Source organism: Phacochoerus africanus, chromosome 5 (assembly GCF_016906955.1).
Source record: "Phacochoerus africanus isolate WHEZ1 chromosome 5, ROS_Pafr_v1, whole genome shotgun sequence".
In the NCBI taxonomy this organism is placed as follows: Eukaryota; Metazoa; Chordata; class Mammalia; order Artiodactyla; family Suidae; genus Phacochoerus; species Phacochoerus africanus.
This window is the reverse complement of record NC_062548.1, coordinates 79,103,330-79,121,849: the sequence shown is the minus strand read 5'-3', so window position 1 is coordinate 79,121,849 and position 18,520 is coordinate 79,103,330. Positions and strand designations below refer to the sequence as shown.

The window sequence follows — 18,520 nt, the reverse complement described above, 5'->3', positions numbered from 1 at the left end:
GGAGAATGGATTTCTGCCTTACACTAAAACTTGCCTGACATCAAAAACTGTTTGCCAAATTGTTATACCAACTTAAACATCAGCAATATGTGACCTCCCTCCCTCTGGGCTTCTAATCATTGCCTCTTCTCCCCTCCCCAAAGTAACCGTTATCCTGACTTTTATGGTAATCACTTCCTTGATTGTTCCTTATAATTTTATCACTTAAGCTTACATCCCTATACAATATAGTTTAATTTTGCCTGTTGGAATTTATGTAAATGGAGTTGTATAGCATTCTTGGGGAGGAGGGGGTGGGAAGTCTGGCCTCTCTTGCTCAAGTTTATAAGATTTTTTTTCCTCGTTGTTGCAAGGATCTGTAGTTTTTCACTTTCATTGCTACATACCATTTTTGCGAGCCAATACAGCTCAGTATATTTACCCACTCTAGTGTTGAAGGGTATTTGGTATGCTTCCAGTTTAGGGTAATTTTGAATTTAACTGCTAAAAGCATTTTTACAAAATGTGTCGATGCATAAGCCCACATATTTCAATTGGTTATAATCTTAGCAGTGGCATTGCTAGATCAAAAACTGTCTTCCAAATCGATATACCAAATTATATACCAGCAATATGTGGCAGTTCCCATCAGTTGGGGCCCCTAGCTCTGGTTCTCTCAGAGGCTGCAATCAGGTATTGGCTGTGGCTACGGTCTCATCTGTTTCTCTTCCTTGATATCCCTATTCTCAGTCTTTTTAATTTTAGCCATTTTGATAAGTGTAGAGGAAAATCATGTTGTGGTTTTCATTTTCATTGTCCTCCTTACGAACCAGGTTGACCACCTTTATATAAGTTTGTTAATCATTTTTACTTCCTTTTGGAGAGCTAAAGTAACTGACCCATTTTTGTTAAAAGTGATCAATCATTTTCTTAGCAAATTACATCAGTTCTTCATATATTTATATATAGGCCCTTAATTTTGCATATTGCAAATATCTTCTCCCAATCTGTGCCTTGCCTTTCATTCTCTTTAATGTTGTCTTTGGATAGACAGAAGTTCTCAAGTTATCAATTAATGTAGTCAAGTTCGTAATTATTTTCTTTATAGTTGGTGACTTTTTTGTTCCATTTAAAACTCATTCTCTGTAATAAGACAATTGATATCACCTTATAAAATGTTATTTTATCTTTTACAATTCAATATACAATCAATTTGCACTCAATTTAAGGATATGTTTTCAGGCAGAGATTAAACTTCTTTTTCCACGAGTATATCAAATTGACTAAGCACAATTTATTATCAAAAAGTCCTTTGCCCACTGCTCATGGAGCTCCCGTTGTGGCGCACTGGTTAACGAATTTGACTAGCAACCATGAGGTTGCAGGTTCGATCATTGGCCTTGCTCATTGGGTTGGGGATCCTGCGTTACCATGAGCTGTGGTGTAGGTTGCAGACGCGGCTCGGATTCCGCTTTGCTGTGGCTCTGGCGTAGGCCGGCAGCTCTGATTGGACCCCTAGCCTGGGAACCTCCATATGCCACAGGAGCAGCCCTAGAAAAGGTAAAAAGACAAAAAAAAAAAAAGTCCTTTGCCCACTGTTCAGAAGGGTCATCTTTGTCTTAAATCATCTGTACATTTATGTCGTTGTCTGTTTCTAAGCTATTTATTCTGCTTCTTTTATCTATCCTTTCACCGTTACCACACTTTCTTAACCATCTGGTAGAAACCAATCTTCAGTGTTCTTCAGGAGATCTTTAAGAGTTTCTTGGTCATTTTCAGCCCTTCCCATTTCCATGTCCTTTTTAAAATAACACACACACACATCTCTACTATGACTTTGGATTTGCTTTGAATCTATAGATCAATTTGTGAAGAACTGACATCCTAACAATATTGAAACCTGCAACCTATGAACACAGTGTAATTCTCCATTTATTTAGGTTTTCAATTCTTTTGAAAATATTTCATAATTCTCTGCATGGATATTGCAATCTAGTTAAATTTATTCATAGTTAATTGATCTCTTGTATGCTATTACAAATCATATTTCTTCAAAACGTCAGTGTTATATTTGCTACTAATCTATTGAAGTACAATTGTATCAGCAACTGTGTTAATTTATGAATTTAATAACTTCCATTTTTGATTTTTCTATGCACATATCATCTGCCAGTTTTATGCCCTCCTTCCTGAACTATACCTTTCATTTCCTCTTCTTGAAAAAACTACAACTCACAATAACATGAATCCGAGTAATGTGTAATTCCAGCTGTAAATTCAATAAAAAGATACCAGTGGATTCAAACTTCTTTCCACCTCACATGCTCCCCCTCTCAGTCCCACAGAGCCAATGCACTACCTCTTAACAACTACTTCCTACCCAGACCGGTCAGGGCAGAGCAGAGCCGGCTCGGAGGTGGGCTGCGGAAGCGCGCCTTCGGCACCCTGGACGCCCCGCCCCTCGCCGGACGCAGCCAATCAGCGCCCGCCCCTTGCGAGCGTCTCAACAGCCAAAATGGCGGCGGCCATTGGCGCAGAGTCCCGCTTGTAGTTCCATTGCCTTATTCCTCCCATTGTAAAATGTGAAAGGAGACGCGGCTAGCAGAGGGGGTCCTAGGCAATGAGTCGGCGAAGAAAACATGGGGACAGTCCTGGCCTGAAGAACACGCCGCGCAAAGCGACGGCAACTGAGGAATGCAGCTCGGTGGTCGAGCCGGGGAAGAGGCGGCTGAGGTCGGCCCACGGCTCGGGGCCCCGCGGGGCTAGAGAGAGGCCTACCCGGCCTCTGCCGCAGCAAGAGCAACCTCCAGCAGCCGCTTCGTGCAGTAAAAGTAACCCCGAGGGTGAGACGTGGGCAGCGCGGCCTCTCAGGGCCTCTGCGACTCAGCTTCACAACCCTGTTCCTAACAGGGAAACGCCGGGTAGGGGTGGGGGTGGAGTCTGACCTCGTGTTTTCTTTCTCTGGGTTTCTCCCGCGTGAGTCCCAACACCACTCCCCCACGGCTTTGGTCCCCGAGTTTGAGCACTGCCTTGTTAGGTTGTACAGCCCATGTGTTGCCCCTGCCACAGGAATAGATCGTGGGGGTTTACCTGTTGGAGGGAGGAAGGCATATTGCTAGGCTGCTCCTCCAGGCATCAGCAGTGGCAGAGAGAGAGGAAATAATACCTGTTGCCTTCAGCGTATTCCTAGAGAAATTATTTCCCTCTAAACTTTTTGCCCTGACTTGATTTACAGAAGGGGCCTTAGGAAAGCTATAGCTGTCTGTATCCTCAAAGCCTAGGTGATGTCGCACATCGTTAGGAATAAACCGGAAGTTCCTTTGTATAAGGTCCCTCAAAGTAGGAAACTAAGGGCCCCTGAATATTTCATTGTGAACCATTTTTGGTGTTACATTTTTTAAAGATTTCTAATCCTGGGAATAAATGAAACTCATATAAAAGCTCTTTTCTAGAGCGTGGTCTTAAAGCACAGCCTCTGTTACCTTTTTGCTTTTAGTATACTTTGACAAAGTAATTGCAGAGTAAACAAAAAAACAAAGTGATACTAGACAAAACTTCCCAAGAAATGGATCACCAAAGCTTTTTGACATGATCAGTGTAAGTTAGATAGAGTTGGTGAAAGGAGGCTACACATATACTTTCACTAAAGTGTTGGAATGCTTTTGATTTTTGAATTGTATCTGTAAGTTGCAGGTAGTTCCCCTAGCCTCCAAGTTCCAGTGGTAATACAGGTTATCCAGTATTGTCCATGTATAGAGCTACTAGATTATCTTAAAATATTTGCTATTTACAGTGTTAAATTTGTGAATTGCAGGGATTTTTATGTGAAACAAATATATCAATTGTGGTTAGGGTAATATTTCTGGGAGAAAATTTTAAATTGAACAATAAGTTATTGAGTGTAAGCTATTATTTAACATTGGGTATTATGCAGTAAAGTAATGCTTTAAAATGCAACAGTTGTTCCGCTCTTCTGTAGAAATGTATGAAACACCTAAGAGAATGCTGCAAGTGGATTTATTGTCATCTACCTTCAGTTCTCCTAATGATCCAGATGGATTGAATGATATCTTTTGGGATCAGAATTCTCCAATGACAAAACAGTTAGGTAATTTGTCATTAACATTTTTTTCTGGGTGAATATTTGATCAGTGGTTAGGACTTAACTACAGAATTTCAGTCAGGTAATAACATTGGGATCTTTTATATAGCAGATGTTTTATGAGAATCTTGAATGATCATGTTGTTACAATATGCATGTGATGTCTGGGTGAGTAGTGATTTAAGCCATACTAATTAAAATTATTTTCTAAGAAATGACCTCTATTTTTAAAAATTGGATTTTTAAATAATTTATAGAAATGTCTTTGTTTCTTTAGGTAAAGGAAGAAAAAAACAGATTTACACCACAGATAGTGATGAGATTTCCCATATCGTTAATCGTATTGCTCCTCAGGTAAATAGCAGTGATTTTACAGTTTATTTTAAAATAATGAAAAATGTGCCACTAAGTTTTTTTTTCAATAATTCATTTATGTGAAAAATGTTTGTCTTATTTCCAAAAATAGAGCAGCAAAGATTACTTTTTTCTACCACTGAAAGGCATTTTTGAAAAAAGGAACAAAATGTAAAATTGGTAATATGTATTTTCCTAAGTGTATATTTTACTTGGTTAGAGTGATGATTTTTAACTAGAGCTTTGTTTAGTTTGTTTTTAGTGTTGCTTAACAACATATGGAATCATTTTTCAATTTACTAAAATAATAGAATCAGACAACAAATTTAAACTTCTAAGGTTTATTTTTTTTTTACAGTTGGTATTTTTTTAAACTGTCTATAATACACTGTTTCCCCATTGAAATTGCTTTTCTTAATACTTGTTGACTTACAGCATCATCAAGAGGCAAACATAAAAATGAAAAAAACACTGGATTTGGAGTTAGTTCTCAGCATGCCTCCTATTTGGGTGACTCTAAGCAAGTCACTTAAATCTCTCAGAGTTTTAGTTCATTCAACCATAAACTAAAATTATACTTGTCTTGTTCTCTTTCTTGAATTATGAGGATTGAGTTAGATAAAAATTATTTAAAAACTATAGAGCACTACAGATGTTAGGTTATGTTAAAGTTAATTATGGTATTTAAATTATTTGCCATAATAGAACAATTTTCAAATATTTCTTCTTTATTTTAGCTCTTATAATGCTTGAGTGAAACTGAAATAATAAGTTTAGATCAGCCTCTTTTCTGAACCGCTTTCCTTTCTCTTTTTTCTTATTTAGCAACATTTAAAGCCAGAAAACATCCAGTTTTTGTGTAGGATCTTCTCCATAGGAAGTCTGGCATTTTCCTTGACATGCCTGTGGATAGTGGCTATATGTTGATCATAAACAATAGATGGCATGGGTCCAAACTGTGGTTACAGGGATCACCATCATCCAGGTGGAGGAGACAGGAAATAAAGTTTTTCTTAGTGGCAATAAAATATCTAAATTTACAGCTAGCACAGTCAAAACAACTCTGTTGCTACTAGCTCTGCATTCCATGTTTGGCATGTCATAGAAATGCATTTTACATATAGTTCATTAGTTAAATGGCATTTATACCATATACTCTTTACTTCATAAGTTAACAATAGATCTTCATTAACTGTGAGTTTCACCTGAAAGAAGCATAGTAAAATGTGTTTGGGCTGGTCAGCCTAAATAGTGGTAGAAAGATAGTTGAGTAAATTATTGGACTCTTTACCTAAGTGAACTAGAAATAATAGCTCATATAAAGAAATGAATGGCAGCATTATGCAAGTGGTAACTTTTGTTTAAGAAAAAAAATAACAGTGAAATTAGTTGCTCTTAAATATTACCCTTTTCAACTGAGAACTTTTAAAGCATATAAATCTTTGATAGTATCCAGGTCTTTTTAAGAGCTTGTCATGTTCTCAGAAAGACATTTTCATGTTGCTTATATTTAGGTGAGTTATTCTTCTCAAATAATTATTCAAGTCAGCTTAATATTTCCAGAGAAGACTTTTTAAAAATTTGCACTTTTTCATTTTACTTTCTTCAGGGATACTTGTTATACAATGTGGTTTGTTTGAAGACAGTGTATATTTTCCCATCATTTCCCCATCATTTTCCCAGCACAGTATTCTCTAGGATTAAATGAAGTTATATGTTTAGATACCTTATTTATGGTCATACTTTTATATAAAAATGGAATGAGTTTGGAGTTCTTTCGTGGAGCAATAGTTTAAGGATCCGGTGTTGTCACTGCAGTGGCTTGGGTTGCTAAAATCCGAGATTTTTGTTGAAACAAAAAGGAAAATATATATTGAGTCTAAAATCAAAATTAGTTTTTCTTGGAGTATTTTGCAAAGCTGAAATCTACTAAGCTCAACTGGACATCTGAGAAAACTGCTCGTTGATTGATTGAGGATTTTAAAGCACCAAGTTGCTGATACCTTCGTACCTAATTTTCTAGTGAATAAACATGAGTTGACATCATCTTTATGCTAAACATTTTCCTAGATGCTGAACTATCATAGGAAGCCCTTACCTTCAAATAACCTATAATCCAGTAATAAGATTATTTTAATTTATGTGATGGTTGTTTATGTTTATTTTAGGTAATATAAAAATAGAATAGAAAATGTATAACCTGTTTAACTTGTTGATTTGGTTTGTGACTAATACATAAATTCACTCTCTAAGTTTATGCTTGATTGAGTAGGAAAGGTATTGCAAGAAATCCAGGACTAAAATGGCTTTTTCCTAGCCTTAATCTTGGTTAGACTTCCCTACCTGCTTTCTCTGCTTATTTTTATTCTTATCCCTGTCTCATTCATAAAATAACAGTTCTAACCTTACATTTAGGTCTAACTCAGTCCTAACTTATTCTAAGTTTACTTTCTTTCTTTCTAAGTATTGTTAATTCTTTCTTTCTTTCTAAACATGGATTGTCTGACTTTAAACATTATAATGGAGATAGGGAAAATTTGGAGACTCAGATGATACAGGAAGAATTCTGTTTATCTTTTTATTCCTAATTCTAATGATTCCTGCTACACAGTTTATTTAAGATACTAATGTTTGTTTTCATGAATATCTTATGACAACTGAAAAAATTCCATCAGTTTTCTTTTTATAAAAACATGTGCTTTTACTATTGAATATGCATTTGTTAGTTAAATTCTTTAGAACTTAATTTTTTTTTGCAAATAAGGCATTCCCAATTCTGAATGTTTTCATACCTGAAACATAAATAGGTTACTTCTTGCAACTTATTATTGCCATCCTCCAGCTTCTCATTGTTTTGGAGTTTGTTTAGTAGCTATCACCAGCATTAATTGCTTTAAAAAAATTGTTCAGCATAATTAGAGTGTTTGTTTGTTTGTTTGTTTTTGGTACCTTGATACCTTTTTTTTCCCCCTTCTGCCAAAGGATGAGAAACCAACAACAGATTCCATGCTGGGCATGTGGATTGGTGCAACTGCTATTCCTTGCACTCCCAGTGTTGCAAAAGGAAAATCAAGAGCAAAAATCAGCTGCACAAAGTAAGTTCCAACTTTTCAGTTTTTCTGACATTTAGTGAAGTAAACATTTTTAACAGTGTTCTATTTTGATTTTGTGAATGTGTCAAAATGGTCATAAATTATTTTCCTTAATTTTGACATGTAAAGTTTTGGACTTAAACATTATTATAATGTAATTTAAAATTTTCAAGTTTAAACCTTAAAATATGTTAAATAACAACTGAATATTTATGACTCTTAGAACTTTACTTAGTTATAATTTTTAAAATATTTGTTTTACTAGGTTGAAAACACAAAATCAGGAGGAGGAACTTATGAAACTGGCTAAACAGTTTGATAAAAATATGGAAGAGCTAGATGTGATTCAAGAGCAAAACAGAAATTATGATCTTATCCAGATGATTTCAGATGCAGAGACTTTAAATAATTACAGAGATAATGTACAGACACAGTTACTACATGGTATTGTTCCTAAAGTAGACGCTACAGTAAAGAAACCAGTGAAAGAAAACACGAAGATGCCTTTGGTAAATGATCAAAATAGCAGTCAGAGGCCATTTGACCAAAATGCTGAAGCAGCCTTTATTGCCATTTTTGATGGTTCTACTCAGAAATGTAGTGGACAGTTAAGCCAGGATCTATCAGATGCTTTCTTGGACACCAGTAATATTAATTTTAGAATGAAAAATGCTTCGAAAGACAAAATCATTACTAATGAAGCGCTGGTCACTGAAAAACTGCCAGATAAAACTCCAGGATCACTTTCTCATCAAGTACATACTCCTACAATGACAAAATCATATGTGACTTCCTGTATTAAGGAACCAGGAGCTTTTACTAGGCCCATTGATGCACTTACTACCAGTGATTTTGAGGATGATTGGGAAAACTTATTAAGTCATGAGCCTTTTATGCAGAATGTTGAAATGTCTGAACTTTTCCCCACTCCTAAAATAGCCCAGATTGCTGATCAAAAGGAAATGTGTACCTTTAACAGTATAAATGATAAAAGTAAATCAGGAATGAATATAAGTCTAGACGCCAGGTTAAGAGATTCAAAAATGTTACAGAATCTTCCTTCAAAGACACATAACAGAGAATTAACAGATGCTACAAAATACAAATTGTCACCAGACCCAAATGGTAAACCAAACAAGTTATCATCCACTGGAAATAAAATGAAATTTGAGAAACTTTGTGATACAGTTGTTCAAAACAGAATTCAAGACTGTGCAACTAGATCTAATCTGACAAAAGTAAAGGAAGATGCTCATATTAAATTTTCTCCTAATGTAAATACTTCTGGAAAAAAGTCTACTTTGAACACAGGATATCCTAATGAACAAAAAAATAAGTCCATTTTTAATCAGAGTTTTAAAACACCTACTAATGTAGAGCCTTTAGGCTCTGCAACTTTGGGCAATAAAGCCAGTGTTGGTAACCCAAATCAGACTAATGCATCAAAGCTTACTTCTTTCTTTGATGACTGGAATGATCCATCATTTGCCAGTGAAATTATTAAAGCGGGTCATCAGTTAGAGAATACCTGGGAAGATGATGTGGATGATGATTTATTATACCAAGCCTGTGATGATATTGAAAGACTGACTCAGCAACAAGACATTAGAGTGAACAGCAGGACATCAGAAAGTGTACTTGGGATCAATAATAGTTCTAAACATGGAGCCAAAAACGTGGTTACTACACCTAAAAAAGGAAGTCAGTTGGTGCAATCAAAGCCTTTGAATCTGAACAGCATTTCAGCACATAAATTTTCATTGACAAATAGCTCACAAGTAAATAAATCCGTGAAGATGGAGAAAGGGGAAATTTGTGGAAATTCTCCGGGTTTTTTAGGTGCTACAACAAAATTGACTCTGTACTCTAAGAACTCAAATTGTCCAATGAATAATCTGCATGTCTCTTGGAATAATAACACTGATGTTCCAATACAAGTGAATAGTTCCAGATCAGTTCTTACAGGAAGTTCAAGTTTGAATGTGAGTTCAGATCATACGAGTACAGAAGTTGGTACCTATAAGAAGTTGATAAGTACTCCACATCTGCCCCATAGGACCGTAGCAGATGAAGCTCAGAGTGACGTTAACAGAACAGTTAGATTTTCTAAGTACACATTTACAAAGATGAAAAATTCTCAAATTCTTTCCCAGTTTAATAACAATTATATAACAGGAACTATTCCTGATACCAAAATTACACAGGGTTTGGAGAAAAATAAAACTGTCAACCCCTTATGTGAGAAGGCTGTTCAACAGCAATCTATGGTGAAATTTTCTGAATCTTCGAAACAACCTTCCAAAGGTATGTATAAAATAGTTTTCTTTGAAAAGTAGCCAGACTAGTTATTGGTTGTGTTGAATTTGTGAAACATGTAAATTAGAAACTATTCTATGATGTTTATGTAGAAGTCTTAAAGTGATGTTTATAAATCATGATACTGGAATAATACGCAAATGCTGGGTGATTCATGTTTTCAAAAGACTGTGTTGAATGCTTTGCCAACATTTAATACAGGGACTAGCATAAAGTAGGTGGTCAATAAATATGTTTTGACTATTTTCTGAATTACTTCCTAGAAAACTTTACTCTCGGATGTATGTATGAGATTCCGTATGTTCACTAAATATCTCATTGTTTTAAATTTTGAATAATTTTATTCCTATTTTTAGCAGAATATTGAGGTGAACAGTATTTGAAGGTTTAGAGTATTCTAATCCTTTGCTAGCGTACTATCTGATATAAAACTTTTAGTTATGATGTTTAGAATTACTCACTTACTCAGTACATCCTGTCATCTTTCATTCTTTCTACTTCCACTTTTCCCTAATTCTCCTTTCTGTCAACAAGTTCCATTGTTCTACCTTAAAAAAATATATTTCAAAACTGTCCTTTTTTGGAGTTCTTGTGGCTCAGCAGGTTAAGAACCCAACTAGTATCAGTGAGGATGTGGGTTTGATCCCTGGCCTCACTCAGTGGGTTAAGGATCTGGCATTGCCACAAGCTGTGGCATAAGTCGCAGATGTGTCATGGATCCATTGTTGCTGTGGCTGTTTCGGCAGCTGCAGCTCTGATTGGACCCCTAGCCCAGGAACTTCCATATGCCACAGGGTGTGGCCCTAAAAAGCCAAAAAAAGAAAAGAAAGAAAAACCTATTTTTCTCACTCTGTAGTGCTACCACCCTTATCCAAGCCAACATTTCCTGACTAGACTGCTGCAGTTCTTCTGCCTGTCCCCTCCCAATTCTAGTCTCCAAACAGCAGATTAGTCTTTTATTTTTTATTTTTATTTTTTTGGTCTTTTGTCTTTTTTAGGGCCGCACCTTCGGCATATGGAGGTTCCCAGGCTGGGGTCCAGTCGGAGTTACAGCTGCTGGCCTACGCCACAGCCACAGCAATGTGGGATCCAAGCCGCATCTGCAACCTACACCACAGCTCACGGCAACACTGGATCCTTAACCCACTGAAGGAGGCCAGGGGTCTGAACCTGCAACCTCATCATTCCTAGTCAGGTTTGTCAACCACTGAGCCACGATGGGAACTCCCATATTAGTCTTTTAAAACAAGATTTAAAAAGTAGAAACAAACAAATAGGCATATATGGCATTCCTCTGCTTAATGGCAACTTTCAGTCACTGCCCATCATATTTCAAATAAAATTCAAACTTTACACTTTGATCTGCAAGGCTTTGGATTCTCTCTCCTTAACCTGCCTGTCTTTTTTCTCTTACCTATTTGGCTTCAACTACACCAGGTGTATTTCAGTTTCTTAAACAGAATAGGTTCTTTGCTAGTTTAAGAGCTTTGACCGCTATTCCCAGCTAATACTACTTTCCAGCATTTGTCCCCCCATTCTCCCCTTTGGTGTGTGTTGTTTTATCCTTAGGTCTCAGTTAAGTTTTAACCATCTCACAGAGGCCTCCCTTGAACAATCTATAAGTGCTTAAGAAAAGCTCTTTCAGTTGTCTCTCTTATTCCCTTCATTTTTTAAAATCAGAGTTTGCAATGAAATATTGAGTACTGTCTTATCAGTGAATACCTAGACCTTCCATTTAGAAGATGTTTAATAAATATTTGAATGAACATCCTGCAGTATAATGTGAAAAGTCTGTCATCCGCGGATACTGAGAGATTTTTTACAAAGGAATATTTCTGGCTGAATTACTTGTGCTTCTTAATGCCCAGTGCTCTTCCCCAGAAACATAGTACCCCCATGTGCATACACCAGATCTGCCTGGCTATTTTCCATTTATCCTTTAAATTACAGTGCATTTCTAACCACCCAGAATGATTCAGATTCACTTTCTCTGGGTTTTATTCATATACACATATAGATGTAGTTATATACTGTACACTATTTGGCAACTTGGTTTTGCCTTCACTTAATGTATTGTAACTATTATTTCCTGTTAATACATATAGCTTTTCTTCAGTCCTTTGAATGACTTCATAGTATGTGATTATATGGATGCACCATAATTTATGTAATTGTTTTTCTTGATGGAAGTTGAGTTCGATTGCAGTTGTTCCATCACAGACAGTGCAACCCCCCAGTGAATATTCTTGTATGTAAATTTATGCATGCTCATGTGACCATTTCTGTTAATTACTGAAAAACTGATGTAATATTCAGAATGTTTTAAATTTTGATGGGTCTCTCCAACGCTTTCCTTAAAATTATATCAATTTATATTCTTATCAACACTGACATATAGCCCAAACTAGATATTTTGAAACTTTATAAATTGTCAATATAATAATTTTAAATATTTAAGTTTATATTTAAATGTGACATGAATTTACTTACTTACAGTTATAATTCCATTAAAGACTAAATCTGTCTGGAATATCTGAGTTTTTCCAAAATTCTTGTCTACTCTCCTATCTTCATTTTTTAACAGATGGATAATCTGCCTTTCAGTTTACTTTACAGTTGTTCCTTTGAGTTTATTGATAGTACCTCATATTCTATAATATTAACCTTGTTGATATTTCCTCTTGTTGCCGTCTCCTTTTACTTTGGTGTAGCAAGCTGCTCTCTAGGGAATGTCTTTGAAACAAAACCCATCTAACTACCTCATTGCCTTAAGGCCAGGTTTGGTAAACTGGCCTGTCCAACTCTAGCCTGTATAGTATAGTCTGTACAGCCAGCATGCCAAGATGATTTTCACATTTTAGATGGTTGAAAAAAAATCAAAAGAATAATAGCTAATGTTTTGAAAACTATATGGAATTCATATTTCATTGTCCATAAACAAAGTTTTATTTGAACACAGCCACGTAATTTGTTTATGCATTGTCCATGGCTGTTTTTATGCTGCAGTGACAGAACTGAACAGCTGCAGCAAGAGATCACATGACCTTAAAGGTTAGCATACTTACTTTCTGGCCCTTTATAGAAAACAAAGTTTCTTGACCCCTGCTCCAGGATAAAGATGAAAAAGCCACTCTTGCTTTGTACCTTGCAGTAGTTTGAGACCTTGCTATGTATTTTTATTACAGCTTGAGTTAAAGGAAGGGCTGATGAGAGAAACGAATGACTCCCTAAATCAGATTTCGTGGTGTGACTTTATATCATTTGAAATTATTTTCCAGAATATTGTGAAGCCAGTCATAAGGCCAGTTTTAGTGAAGCTATGTTCTTTTCTGCTGTCAATTAATTAATCTTTTCCTTCCAAACTTGATGGTCAACTGAATGTAAATTGTGTGTATATTCTGAGTTTCTTAGTTTCTCAACTTTGAGACTAAAATAATAGATAAATTAGTCAAACTAATTTTATAGTATTTTTCTGTAAGGAGAAATAGCTATAATCTGTGTGATAATTGGTTTTCAAAATAAAAGGCATCAGAATCATCTGAGGAGTTTATCCGAGATATTTATCTCTTACCCTGAACACCCTCTTCTATTTCTGATTATGCCAGGAAGGAAGGGGAAACAGATGGTGTATTTGGGGCAAATATCTGCCTTAGTTAACAAGACAAATGTCTTATAACAGCTAAATTCTGAACACTTGTCTAGATGTCACTGTAAGTAATATTTCTCTGTTGGCAGTAATGTAGATTCTTATTTACCTCTCTGAAAGGTGGATGTTACAACATAAACAAGTTTACCAATAGAAGGGCACTTAAATATGAAGTAGGATAATGGTCTTAATTTTAAAACATTATTTAAATGAGGAAATAGGTTTGCTTATTTTCAAGTTTGATTCTTAATAGCATTATATAGATAATCTAATATTTTAGCCCAAAATAATTTAACTGTGGAATTAAATTTGTTTTATTAGAACACAGAATTTTCGTAGAGGCAAAATTGGATATGTTATTAAAATTGAACTTTCTTATTTACATTTATCTAATTTAAAACATTTTTATAGTATGTTTATCTGAAATATACCTTAAAGTATATTGCATAAGACTATATCAGAATGTTTCACATTTTTATGTATTTAAAGACATTCACCTTGAAGATTTTATTCAGATATCCTGCTTTTTGAAATAATTTTCTAGCGTTTATGTAAAATGTGTCCTCCAAATAAAAATATAGTATCTGACAGTGAGCTACATGTTCATTGACAAGTTTCAATCTATCACTCCAAGAATATTTTTCTCTGAATGGCTGAAGTGAAAATTCTGGAATTCTATAGGGGAAAAAAAGTAGGTGTGAATATTAACATAGCTTATCTTATAATAAAAATACACTACCTAAGGTATTAGTATCAAATTTAATTCATTATATTTTAACTACTTTTCTGTTTCAATCTATCTAACTTTTCAAAACAATTTGTTTTTAAAATTTATTCATTTATTGGTTATATAAATTGGGTGTCATAGCTCCCTGGAATTATTTGCTGGGTAGTTAAAATGTATGGTTTTTAATCAAATGAATTTAATCACACTATGAAAAGAATGTATCAGATAGGTACAGATTGGTCAGCCTTGATTTCATTTTGGCCTAGAGCCTTGTACTGCACCCCCTCTGTATATGGAGACCTGTATTTAGTAGGTTAGTGTGATTTATTTACCAAACCAATGTGGCAAATCTGGGTAATAAAATAGTAAAACTTAAAACTCATTCAGAATGACTATATCGTCTGTAAAGTTATTACCTATATTTTGTTTCACTTTTAGAGGAAGAAGAGAAAAATAGAAAGTATTCTCCTGAAGAAATTCAGAGAAAAAGACAAGAAGCATTGGTTCGAAGAATGGCCAAAGCACAGGCATCATCTGTAAAGGCAGCTCCCACCTAACTTGGTTTCTTTAATGAAATATTTGTTGGGAAATAACAAAGACAGTTGATAACTATCTATGATAGGAAATTTTTTTTCTTGATTTCTCTGTGAGAAATTTAATGCTGAGTTATAAAGCATGGACTTCTACTTTATTTAATAAATCTGTGTTTGCAGTGGTCATTGAAGCCTTTCCATGGAGATGTATATGAAAATATGGAAATAATTGCATGTAATTTGGAAATTCAGAAAAGTTAGCAATTATGTAGTAGAATTATACAGAGGAAAGTAGTTTTATTTTTAAATACTATGAATGCAGAGTATCATCAAAAATAGATAATTATTTCTAATACAAAGCTTCAACTTAATAATTTAATAGACTATTTTTTAATTTTACTTTAAATAACTATGCCTTAAGGTTTTTATGCATTTCTGAATTTTAACTAATACTTACATATTCTTAGGAACATGGCTGGTAGGAAATAAAGGATTTCAACTTATTTGTAAGGAAAGTAATATTTTCAGTTGCTACTCTGTAGTAGATGTGAATTTTAAATTCTCTGAAATGTAATGTAGTTTTGAAACTTGCTGTCATTTTTAGGGAAAATGCTGATTTAAGAAGTTAAGTTTAGAAAAAATGCATGTGTTTTGGGCATGTAAGTTGCGTGGCATCATCAACATTTAAAACTGTCAAATTTTAGATATCATCTGGTCCAACTTCTCTATTGTGTAGGTGAGAAATGAATACTGTTATTCTGCTAGTCACAAGGCAAGTTAAAGTTGTGCTGGGATTGGAATGATGTTTTTCATTCTAATGGATACCTAGGCAAACATACCATTTGCTTCAGAGTTACTAATTATAATTAGCACATAAAATAACTTGTTAGTGGGAGCATTAATTTCTGTATAGTATAAAACTAAAAAATAAGTAAAAGTACACTAAGAGACTGTTTGATAAACACGTTCATTGTTTCTTAGTTAAAGAATTAACATTCTAGGATATAGAAAACAATTTCTGTTTTCCTTGAACTATGTAATTTTCCATTGATTAACTTACTGACTTTACTAATTTGTTCTTCTCTATTACTCTCTTTTTCCTTTTTGCCTGTTTGGAATTTCCTAAGTGGCATAAGGACGATTAGGATGCTTTCTTCATCCCAAATGGCTTTAGGAGGCTGATGAAAGTTAGAGATGTGAAGACCTACTAGGGTGTTCCCCTGTGTTCAGGTATCTTAGAGCTATGATAGCAAAATGATTAAATGTGTTTTAAGGTATTGCTGTATAGCTACATCATTTTGAAAAAAGTTATTTTCATGTGTGCAGTGGAGTGACACATTGCAAGTAACGTTTATTATTTGTCTAAGCATATATAATAAAGAACCCATGTAAATATAGGTAAGTTTACTCTGTAAGAAAGTGAAGAGCTAAGAATCTTTTTCCTTTTCTAAAGTGGCTTCACTGTGTTCCCCTGTACTTCGGATAGCTCTACTTTTGCTTAAGCTCTTCCCTGCCTACACCTTGATTCCTGGGGAGTGCCTTGAGCCTCTTTTGCCCAATCATTGAGCCCAGTAAGTTTCCATTTCTTTGACACTTGTACCTGATCATCCTTACTGGAATTGATTTCTTCTCTCTAATCATTGTGGTCTTATTTCTTGAATCTTTGGTGGGACAGTTCTACAATTCCTTATATGTCATTCAGTTGTATATGTATTCTAGTATTATTTCTAAAACTTCTCATGTTGTACTCTTCCATAGTTTTGTCCTATTCTCAATATAGCCTATGCTGCTGTTTAAAGTTTTCTTAAAGTGACCCCTTTTCTCTTTAAAGGGAAATGTATAGTATGTAGAGTACTTACAGATGGGGGTGAAAGGGTAGCCCAGCAAATCTGAACCCCAACATGTTCTTCACACTCTCCTTTCCTATCCTGATCCTCCTCTTTAGTGCTTGTTGGAAACAGTAGGGACTGAGTGGCCCATTAATGAGCACATAGAGAACTGTTTGGATTGTTTCTCTTGCTTGGCTTTTTCCAGTTTCTGGGGAAGGGACAGTTGGTAGGCCTGGTGGCTCTATTCCAGCTCAAGCTCTGCTGCTGTTTATGTGTCTAAGATTGGCTGCAGAAAAACTGACACTAGTAATGCCAGTATTGCAGGAGAGTCTGCAGAGGAGAGCCTATCTGTTGTTACTCTTTCTTGTTGCAGGCATTTCTGATCCTAGGAAAACTTGGGTTGCTTATAACAGACAGTGGTATGCACACAGGTACCACACCTCGGGAAACCCTGCCTATATCATTGTCCTTTATTATCACGAACTTTTAAAGTTCCTGAGGACAGAGGCCCCTTATTCATCTTGGTCTACCCAGTACTGGTAGTGGTTACTTATTAAATGTCAAGTGAATTTAAATAGATTGTAGTGGCAGGGATTCTTCCTTCCTCACTTGAAGCATTTTGACTTTGATTTCCTGAACTCCAGGATTGGAAAATGTTTCTAAAAACAATTTCAGTTTAGCCTAACTGATTCACACAAGTGATAATTTATCTGGAGTATGACCATGTTTTTCAGTTCTTGTCAGGATGTAGTGCAAAATCACTTGTGGGACTCTAAAGCAAAACAACAAACTTATGTCCTTATGCCTTCCCTAGATTTGATAAATGGATACATCTAGACATAAATTTCTGTGTGTACTTTTTTTTTTCTCCTTCTTTATCTGTGTGTACTTATAAAGTCCATTGGCTAAAGCAATAGGATTGAAAGGAAATCATCCTTGTTAAACTTATATAACAGTTTCTGAATGTTTTGTTTATCATGCATGGTTTTAAAAAATTTAAATTTAATTAAGAACCATATAAATAACACTTTCACCACCATTTTACAAATAGGGAAACTGAAGTAAGCATATTAAATGACTTTATCAAGGTCATACAGTTAGAAAGATATTGGAGTTGGAGTTTGAACTCAAGCAGTGTAATTCCAAATATTATGATCTTAACCACTGTCACTTATGGGGGCTATTCATAAAAACCAGTGATAATTATCTATATGTACAGGAAGGAATTGTAGCATTTGAGGCATGTGTGCCAAAAAACTCCTTGGAATTCTATGGCTTAATTTTAGAGCTTGGAAGAACTTGTTTCCAATTCCAGTTGCTGTTACATATGACTCCTATACTTTATGTGTTTGTGAGTGGGTGAGTGGGTATTGATTATATGAATACACCTAGAGGTCATTTTTTTTTTATGCAACTATTAAACAGAACAATAGAGAAATTCATGAAAAGGTGCAGAGCTATTTAAATGTCTTCATTTTACTTAACTATTTTAGTAACTTCTGGAAGTTCTGGTTTTAAATCTTTTGGGGAAAACTTAATTGCCTAGTCCAAGATGTAATGACACATCCCAAGCTTCTAGTAAAATTTTGATCCAGGAGTTCCCGTCGTGGCGCAGTGGAAATGAATCCGAGGAACCATGAGGTAGTGGATTCAATCCCTGGCCTCGCTCAGTGGGTTAAGGATCTGGCATTGCCATGGGCTGTGGTGTAGGTCGCAGACGTGGCTCAGCTCTGGCGTTGCTGTGGCTGCGGCATAGGCTGGCGGTTACAGCTCTGATTAGACCCCTAGCCTGGGTGCAGATGCAGCCCCAAAAAAGACACACACACACACAAAAAAAATCTGATCCAAGTAGTAAAATTAAGGTTTCTGGTTAGATATACACTATGTAGAATAGTGGTATTCTGTGTTTAATTTGTTATAATACGTTGTTATGGTTGAAGTA

The 18,520-nt window shown here is 35.3% G+C and overlaps 1 protein-coding gene across 4 annotated transcripts; it reads left to right on the top strand.

Annotated features, from left to right (window-relative positions):
• The first annotated feature begins 2,479 nt into the window (after nucleotides 1–2,479).
• ETAA1 (ETAA1 activator of ATR kinase) lies at nucleotides 2,480–17,489 on the top strand. Of its 4 annotated transcripts, none has more exons than XM_047781914.1 (6): nucleotides 2,480–2,822; nucleotides 3,959–4,087; nucleotides 4,359–4,435; nucleotides 7,418–7,530; nucleotides 7,793–9,831; nucleotides 14,655–17,489. In XM_047781914.1, exons 1-6 carry the CDS (start codon nucleotides 2,600–2,602, stop codon nucleotides 14,771–14,773), a joined length of 2,700 nt encoding a protein of 899 aa, XP_047637870.1. In that variant the 5' UTR covers nucleotides 2,480–2,599; the 3' UTR covers nucleotides 14,774–17,489. The 4 variants fall into 4 exon arrangements, with proteins under 4 accessions (XP_047637870.1, XP_047637868.1, XP_047637869.1 ...); XM_047781912.1 differs by having other exon boundaries at nucleotides 2,480–2,900; XM_047781913.1 differs by lacking the exon at nucleotides 14,655–17,489 and adding an exon at nucleotides 13,449–13,775 and having other exon boundaries at nucleotides 2,480–2,900.
• Nucleotides 17,490–18,520: the final 1,031 nt, after the last annotated feature.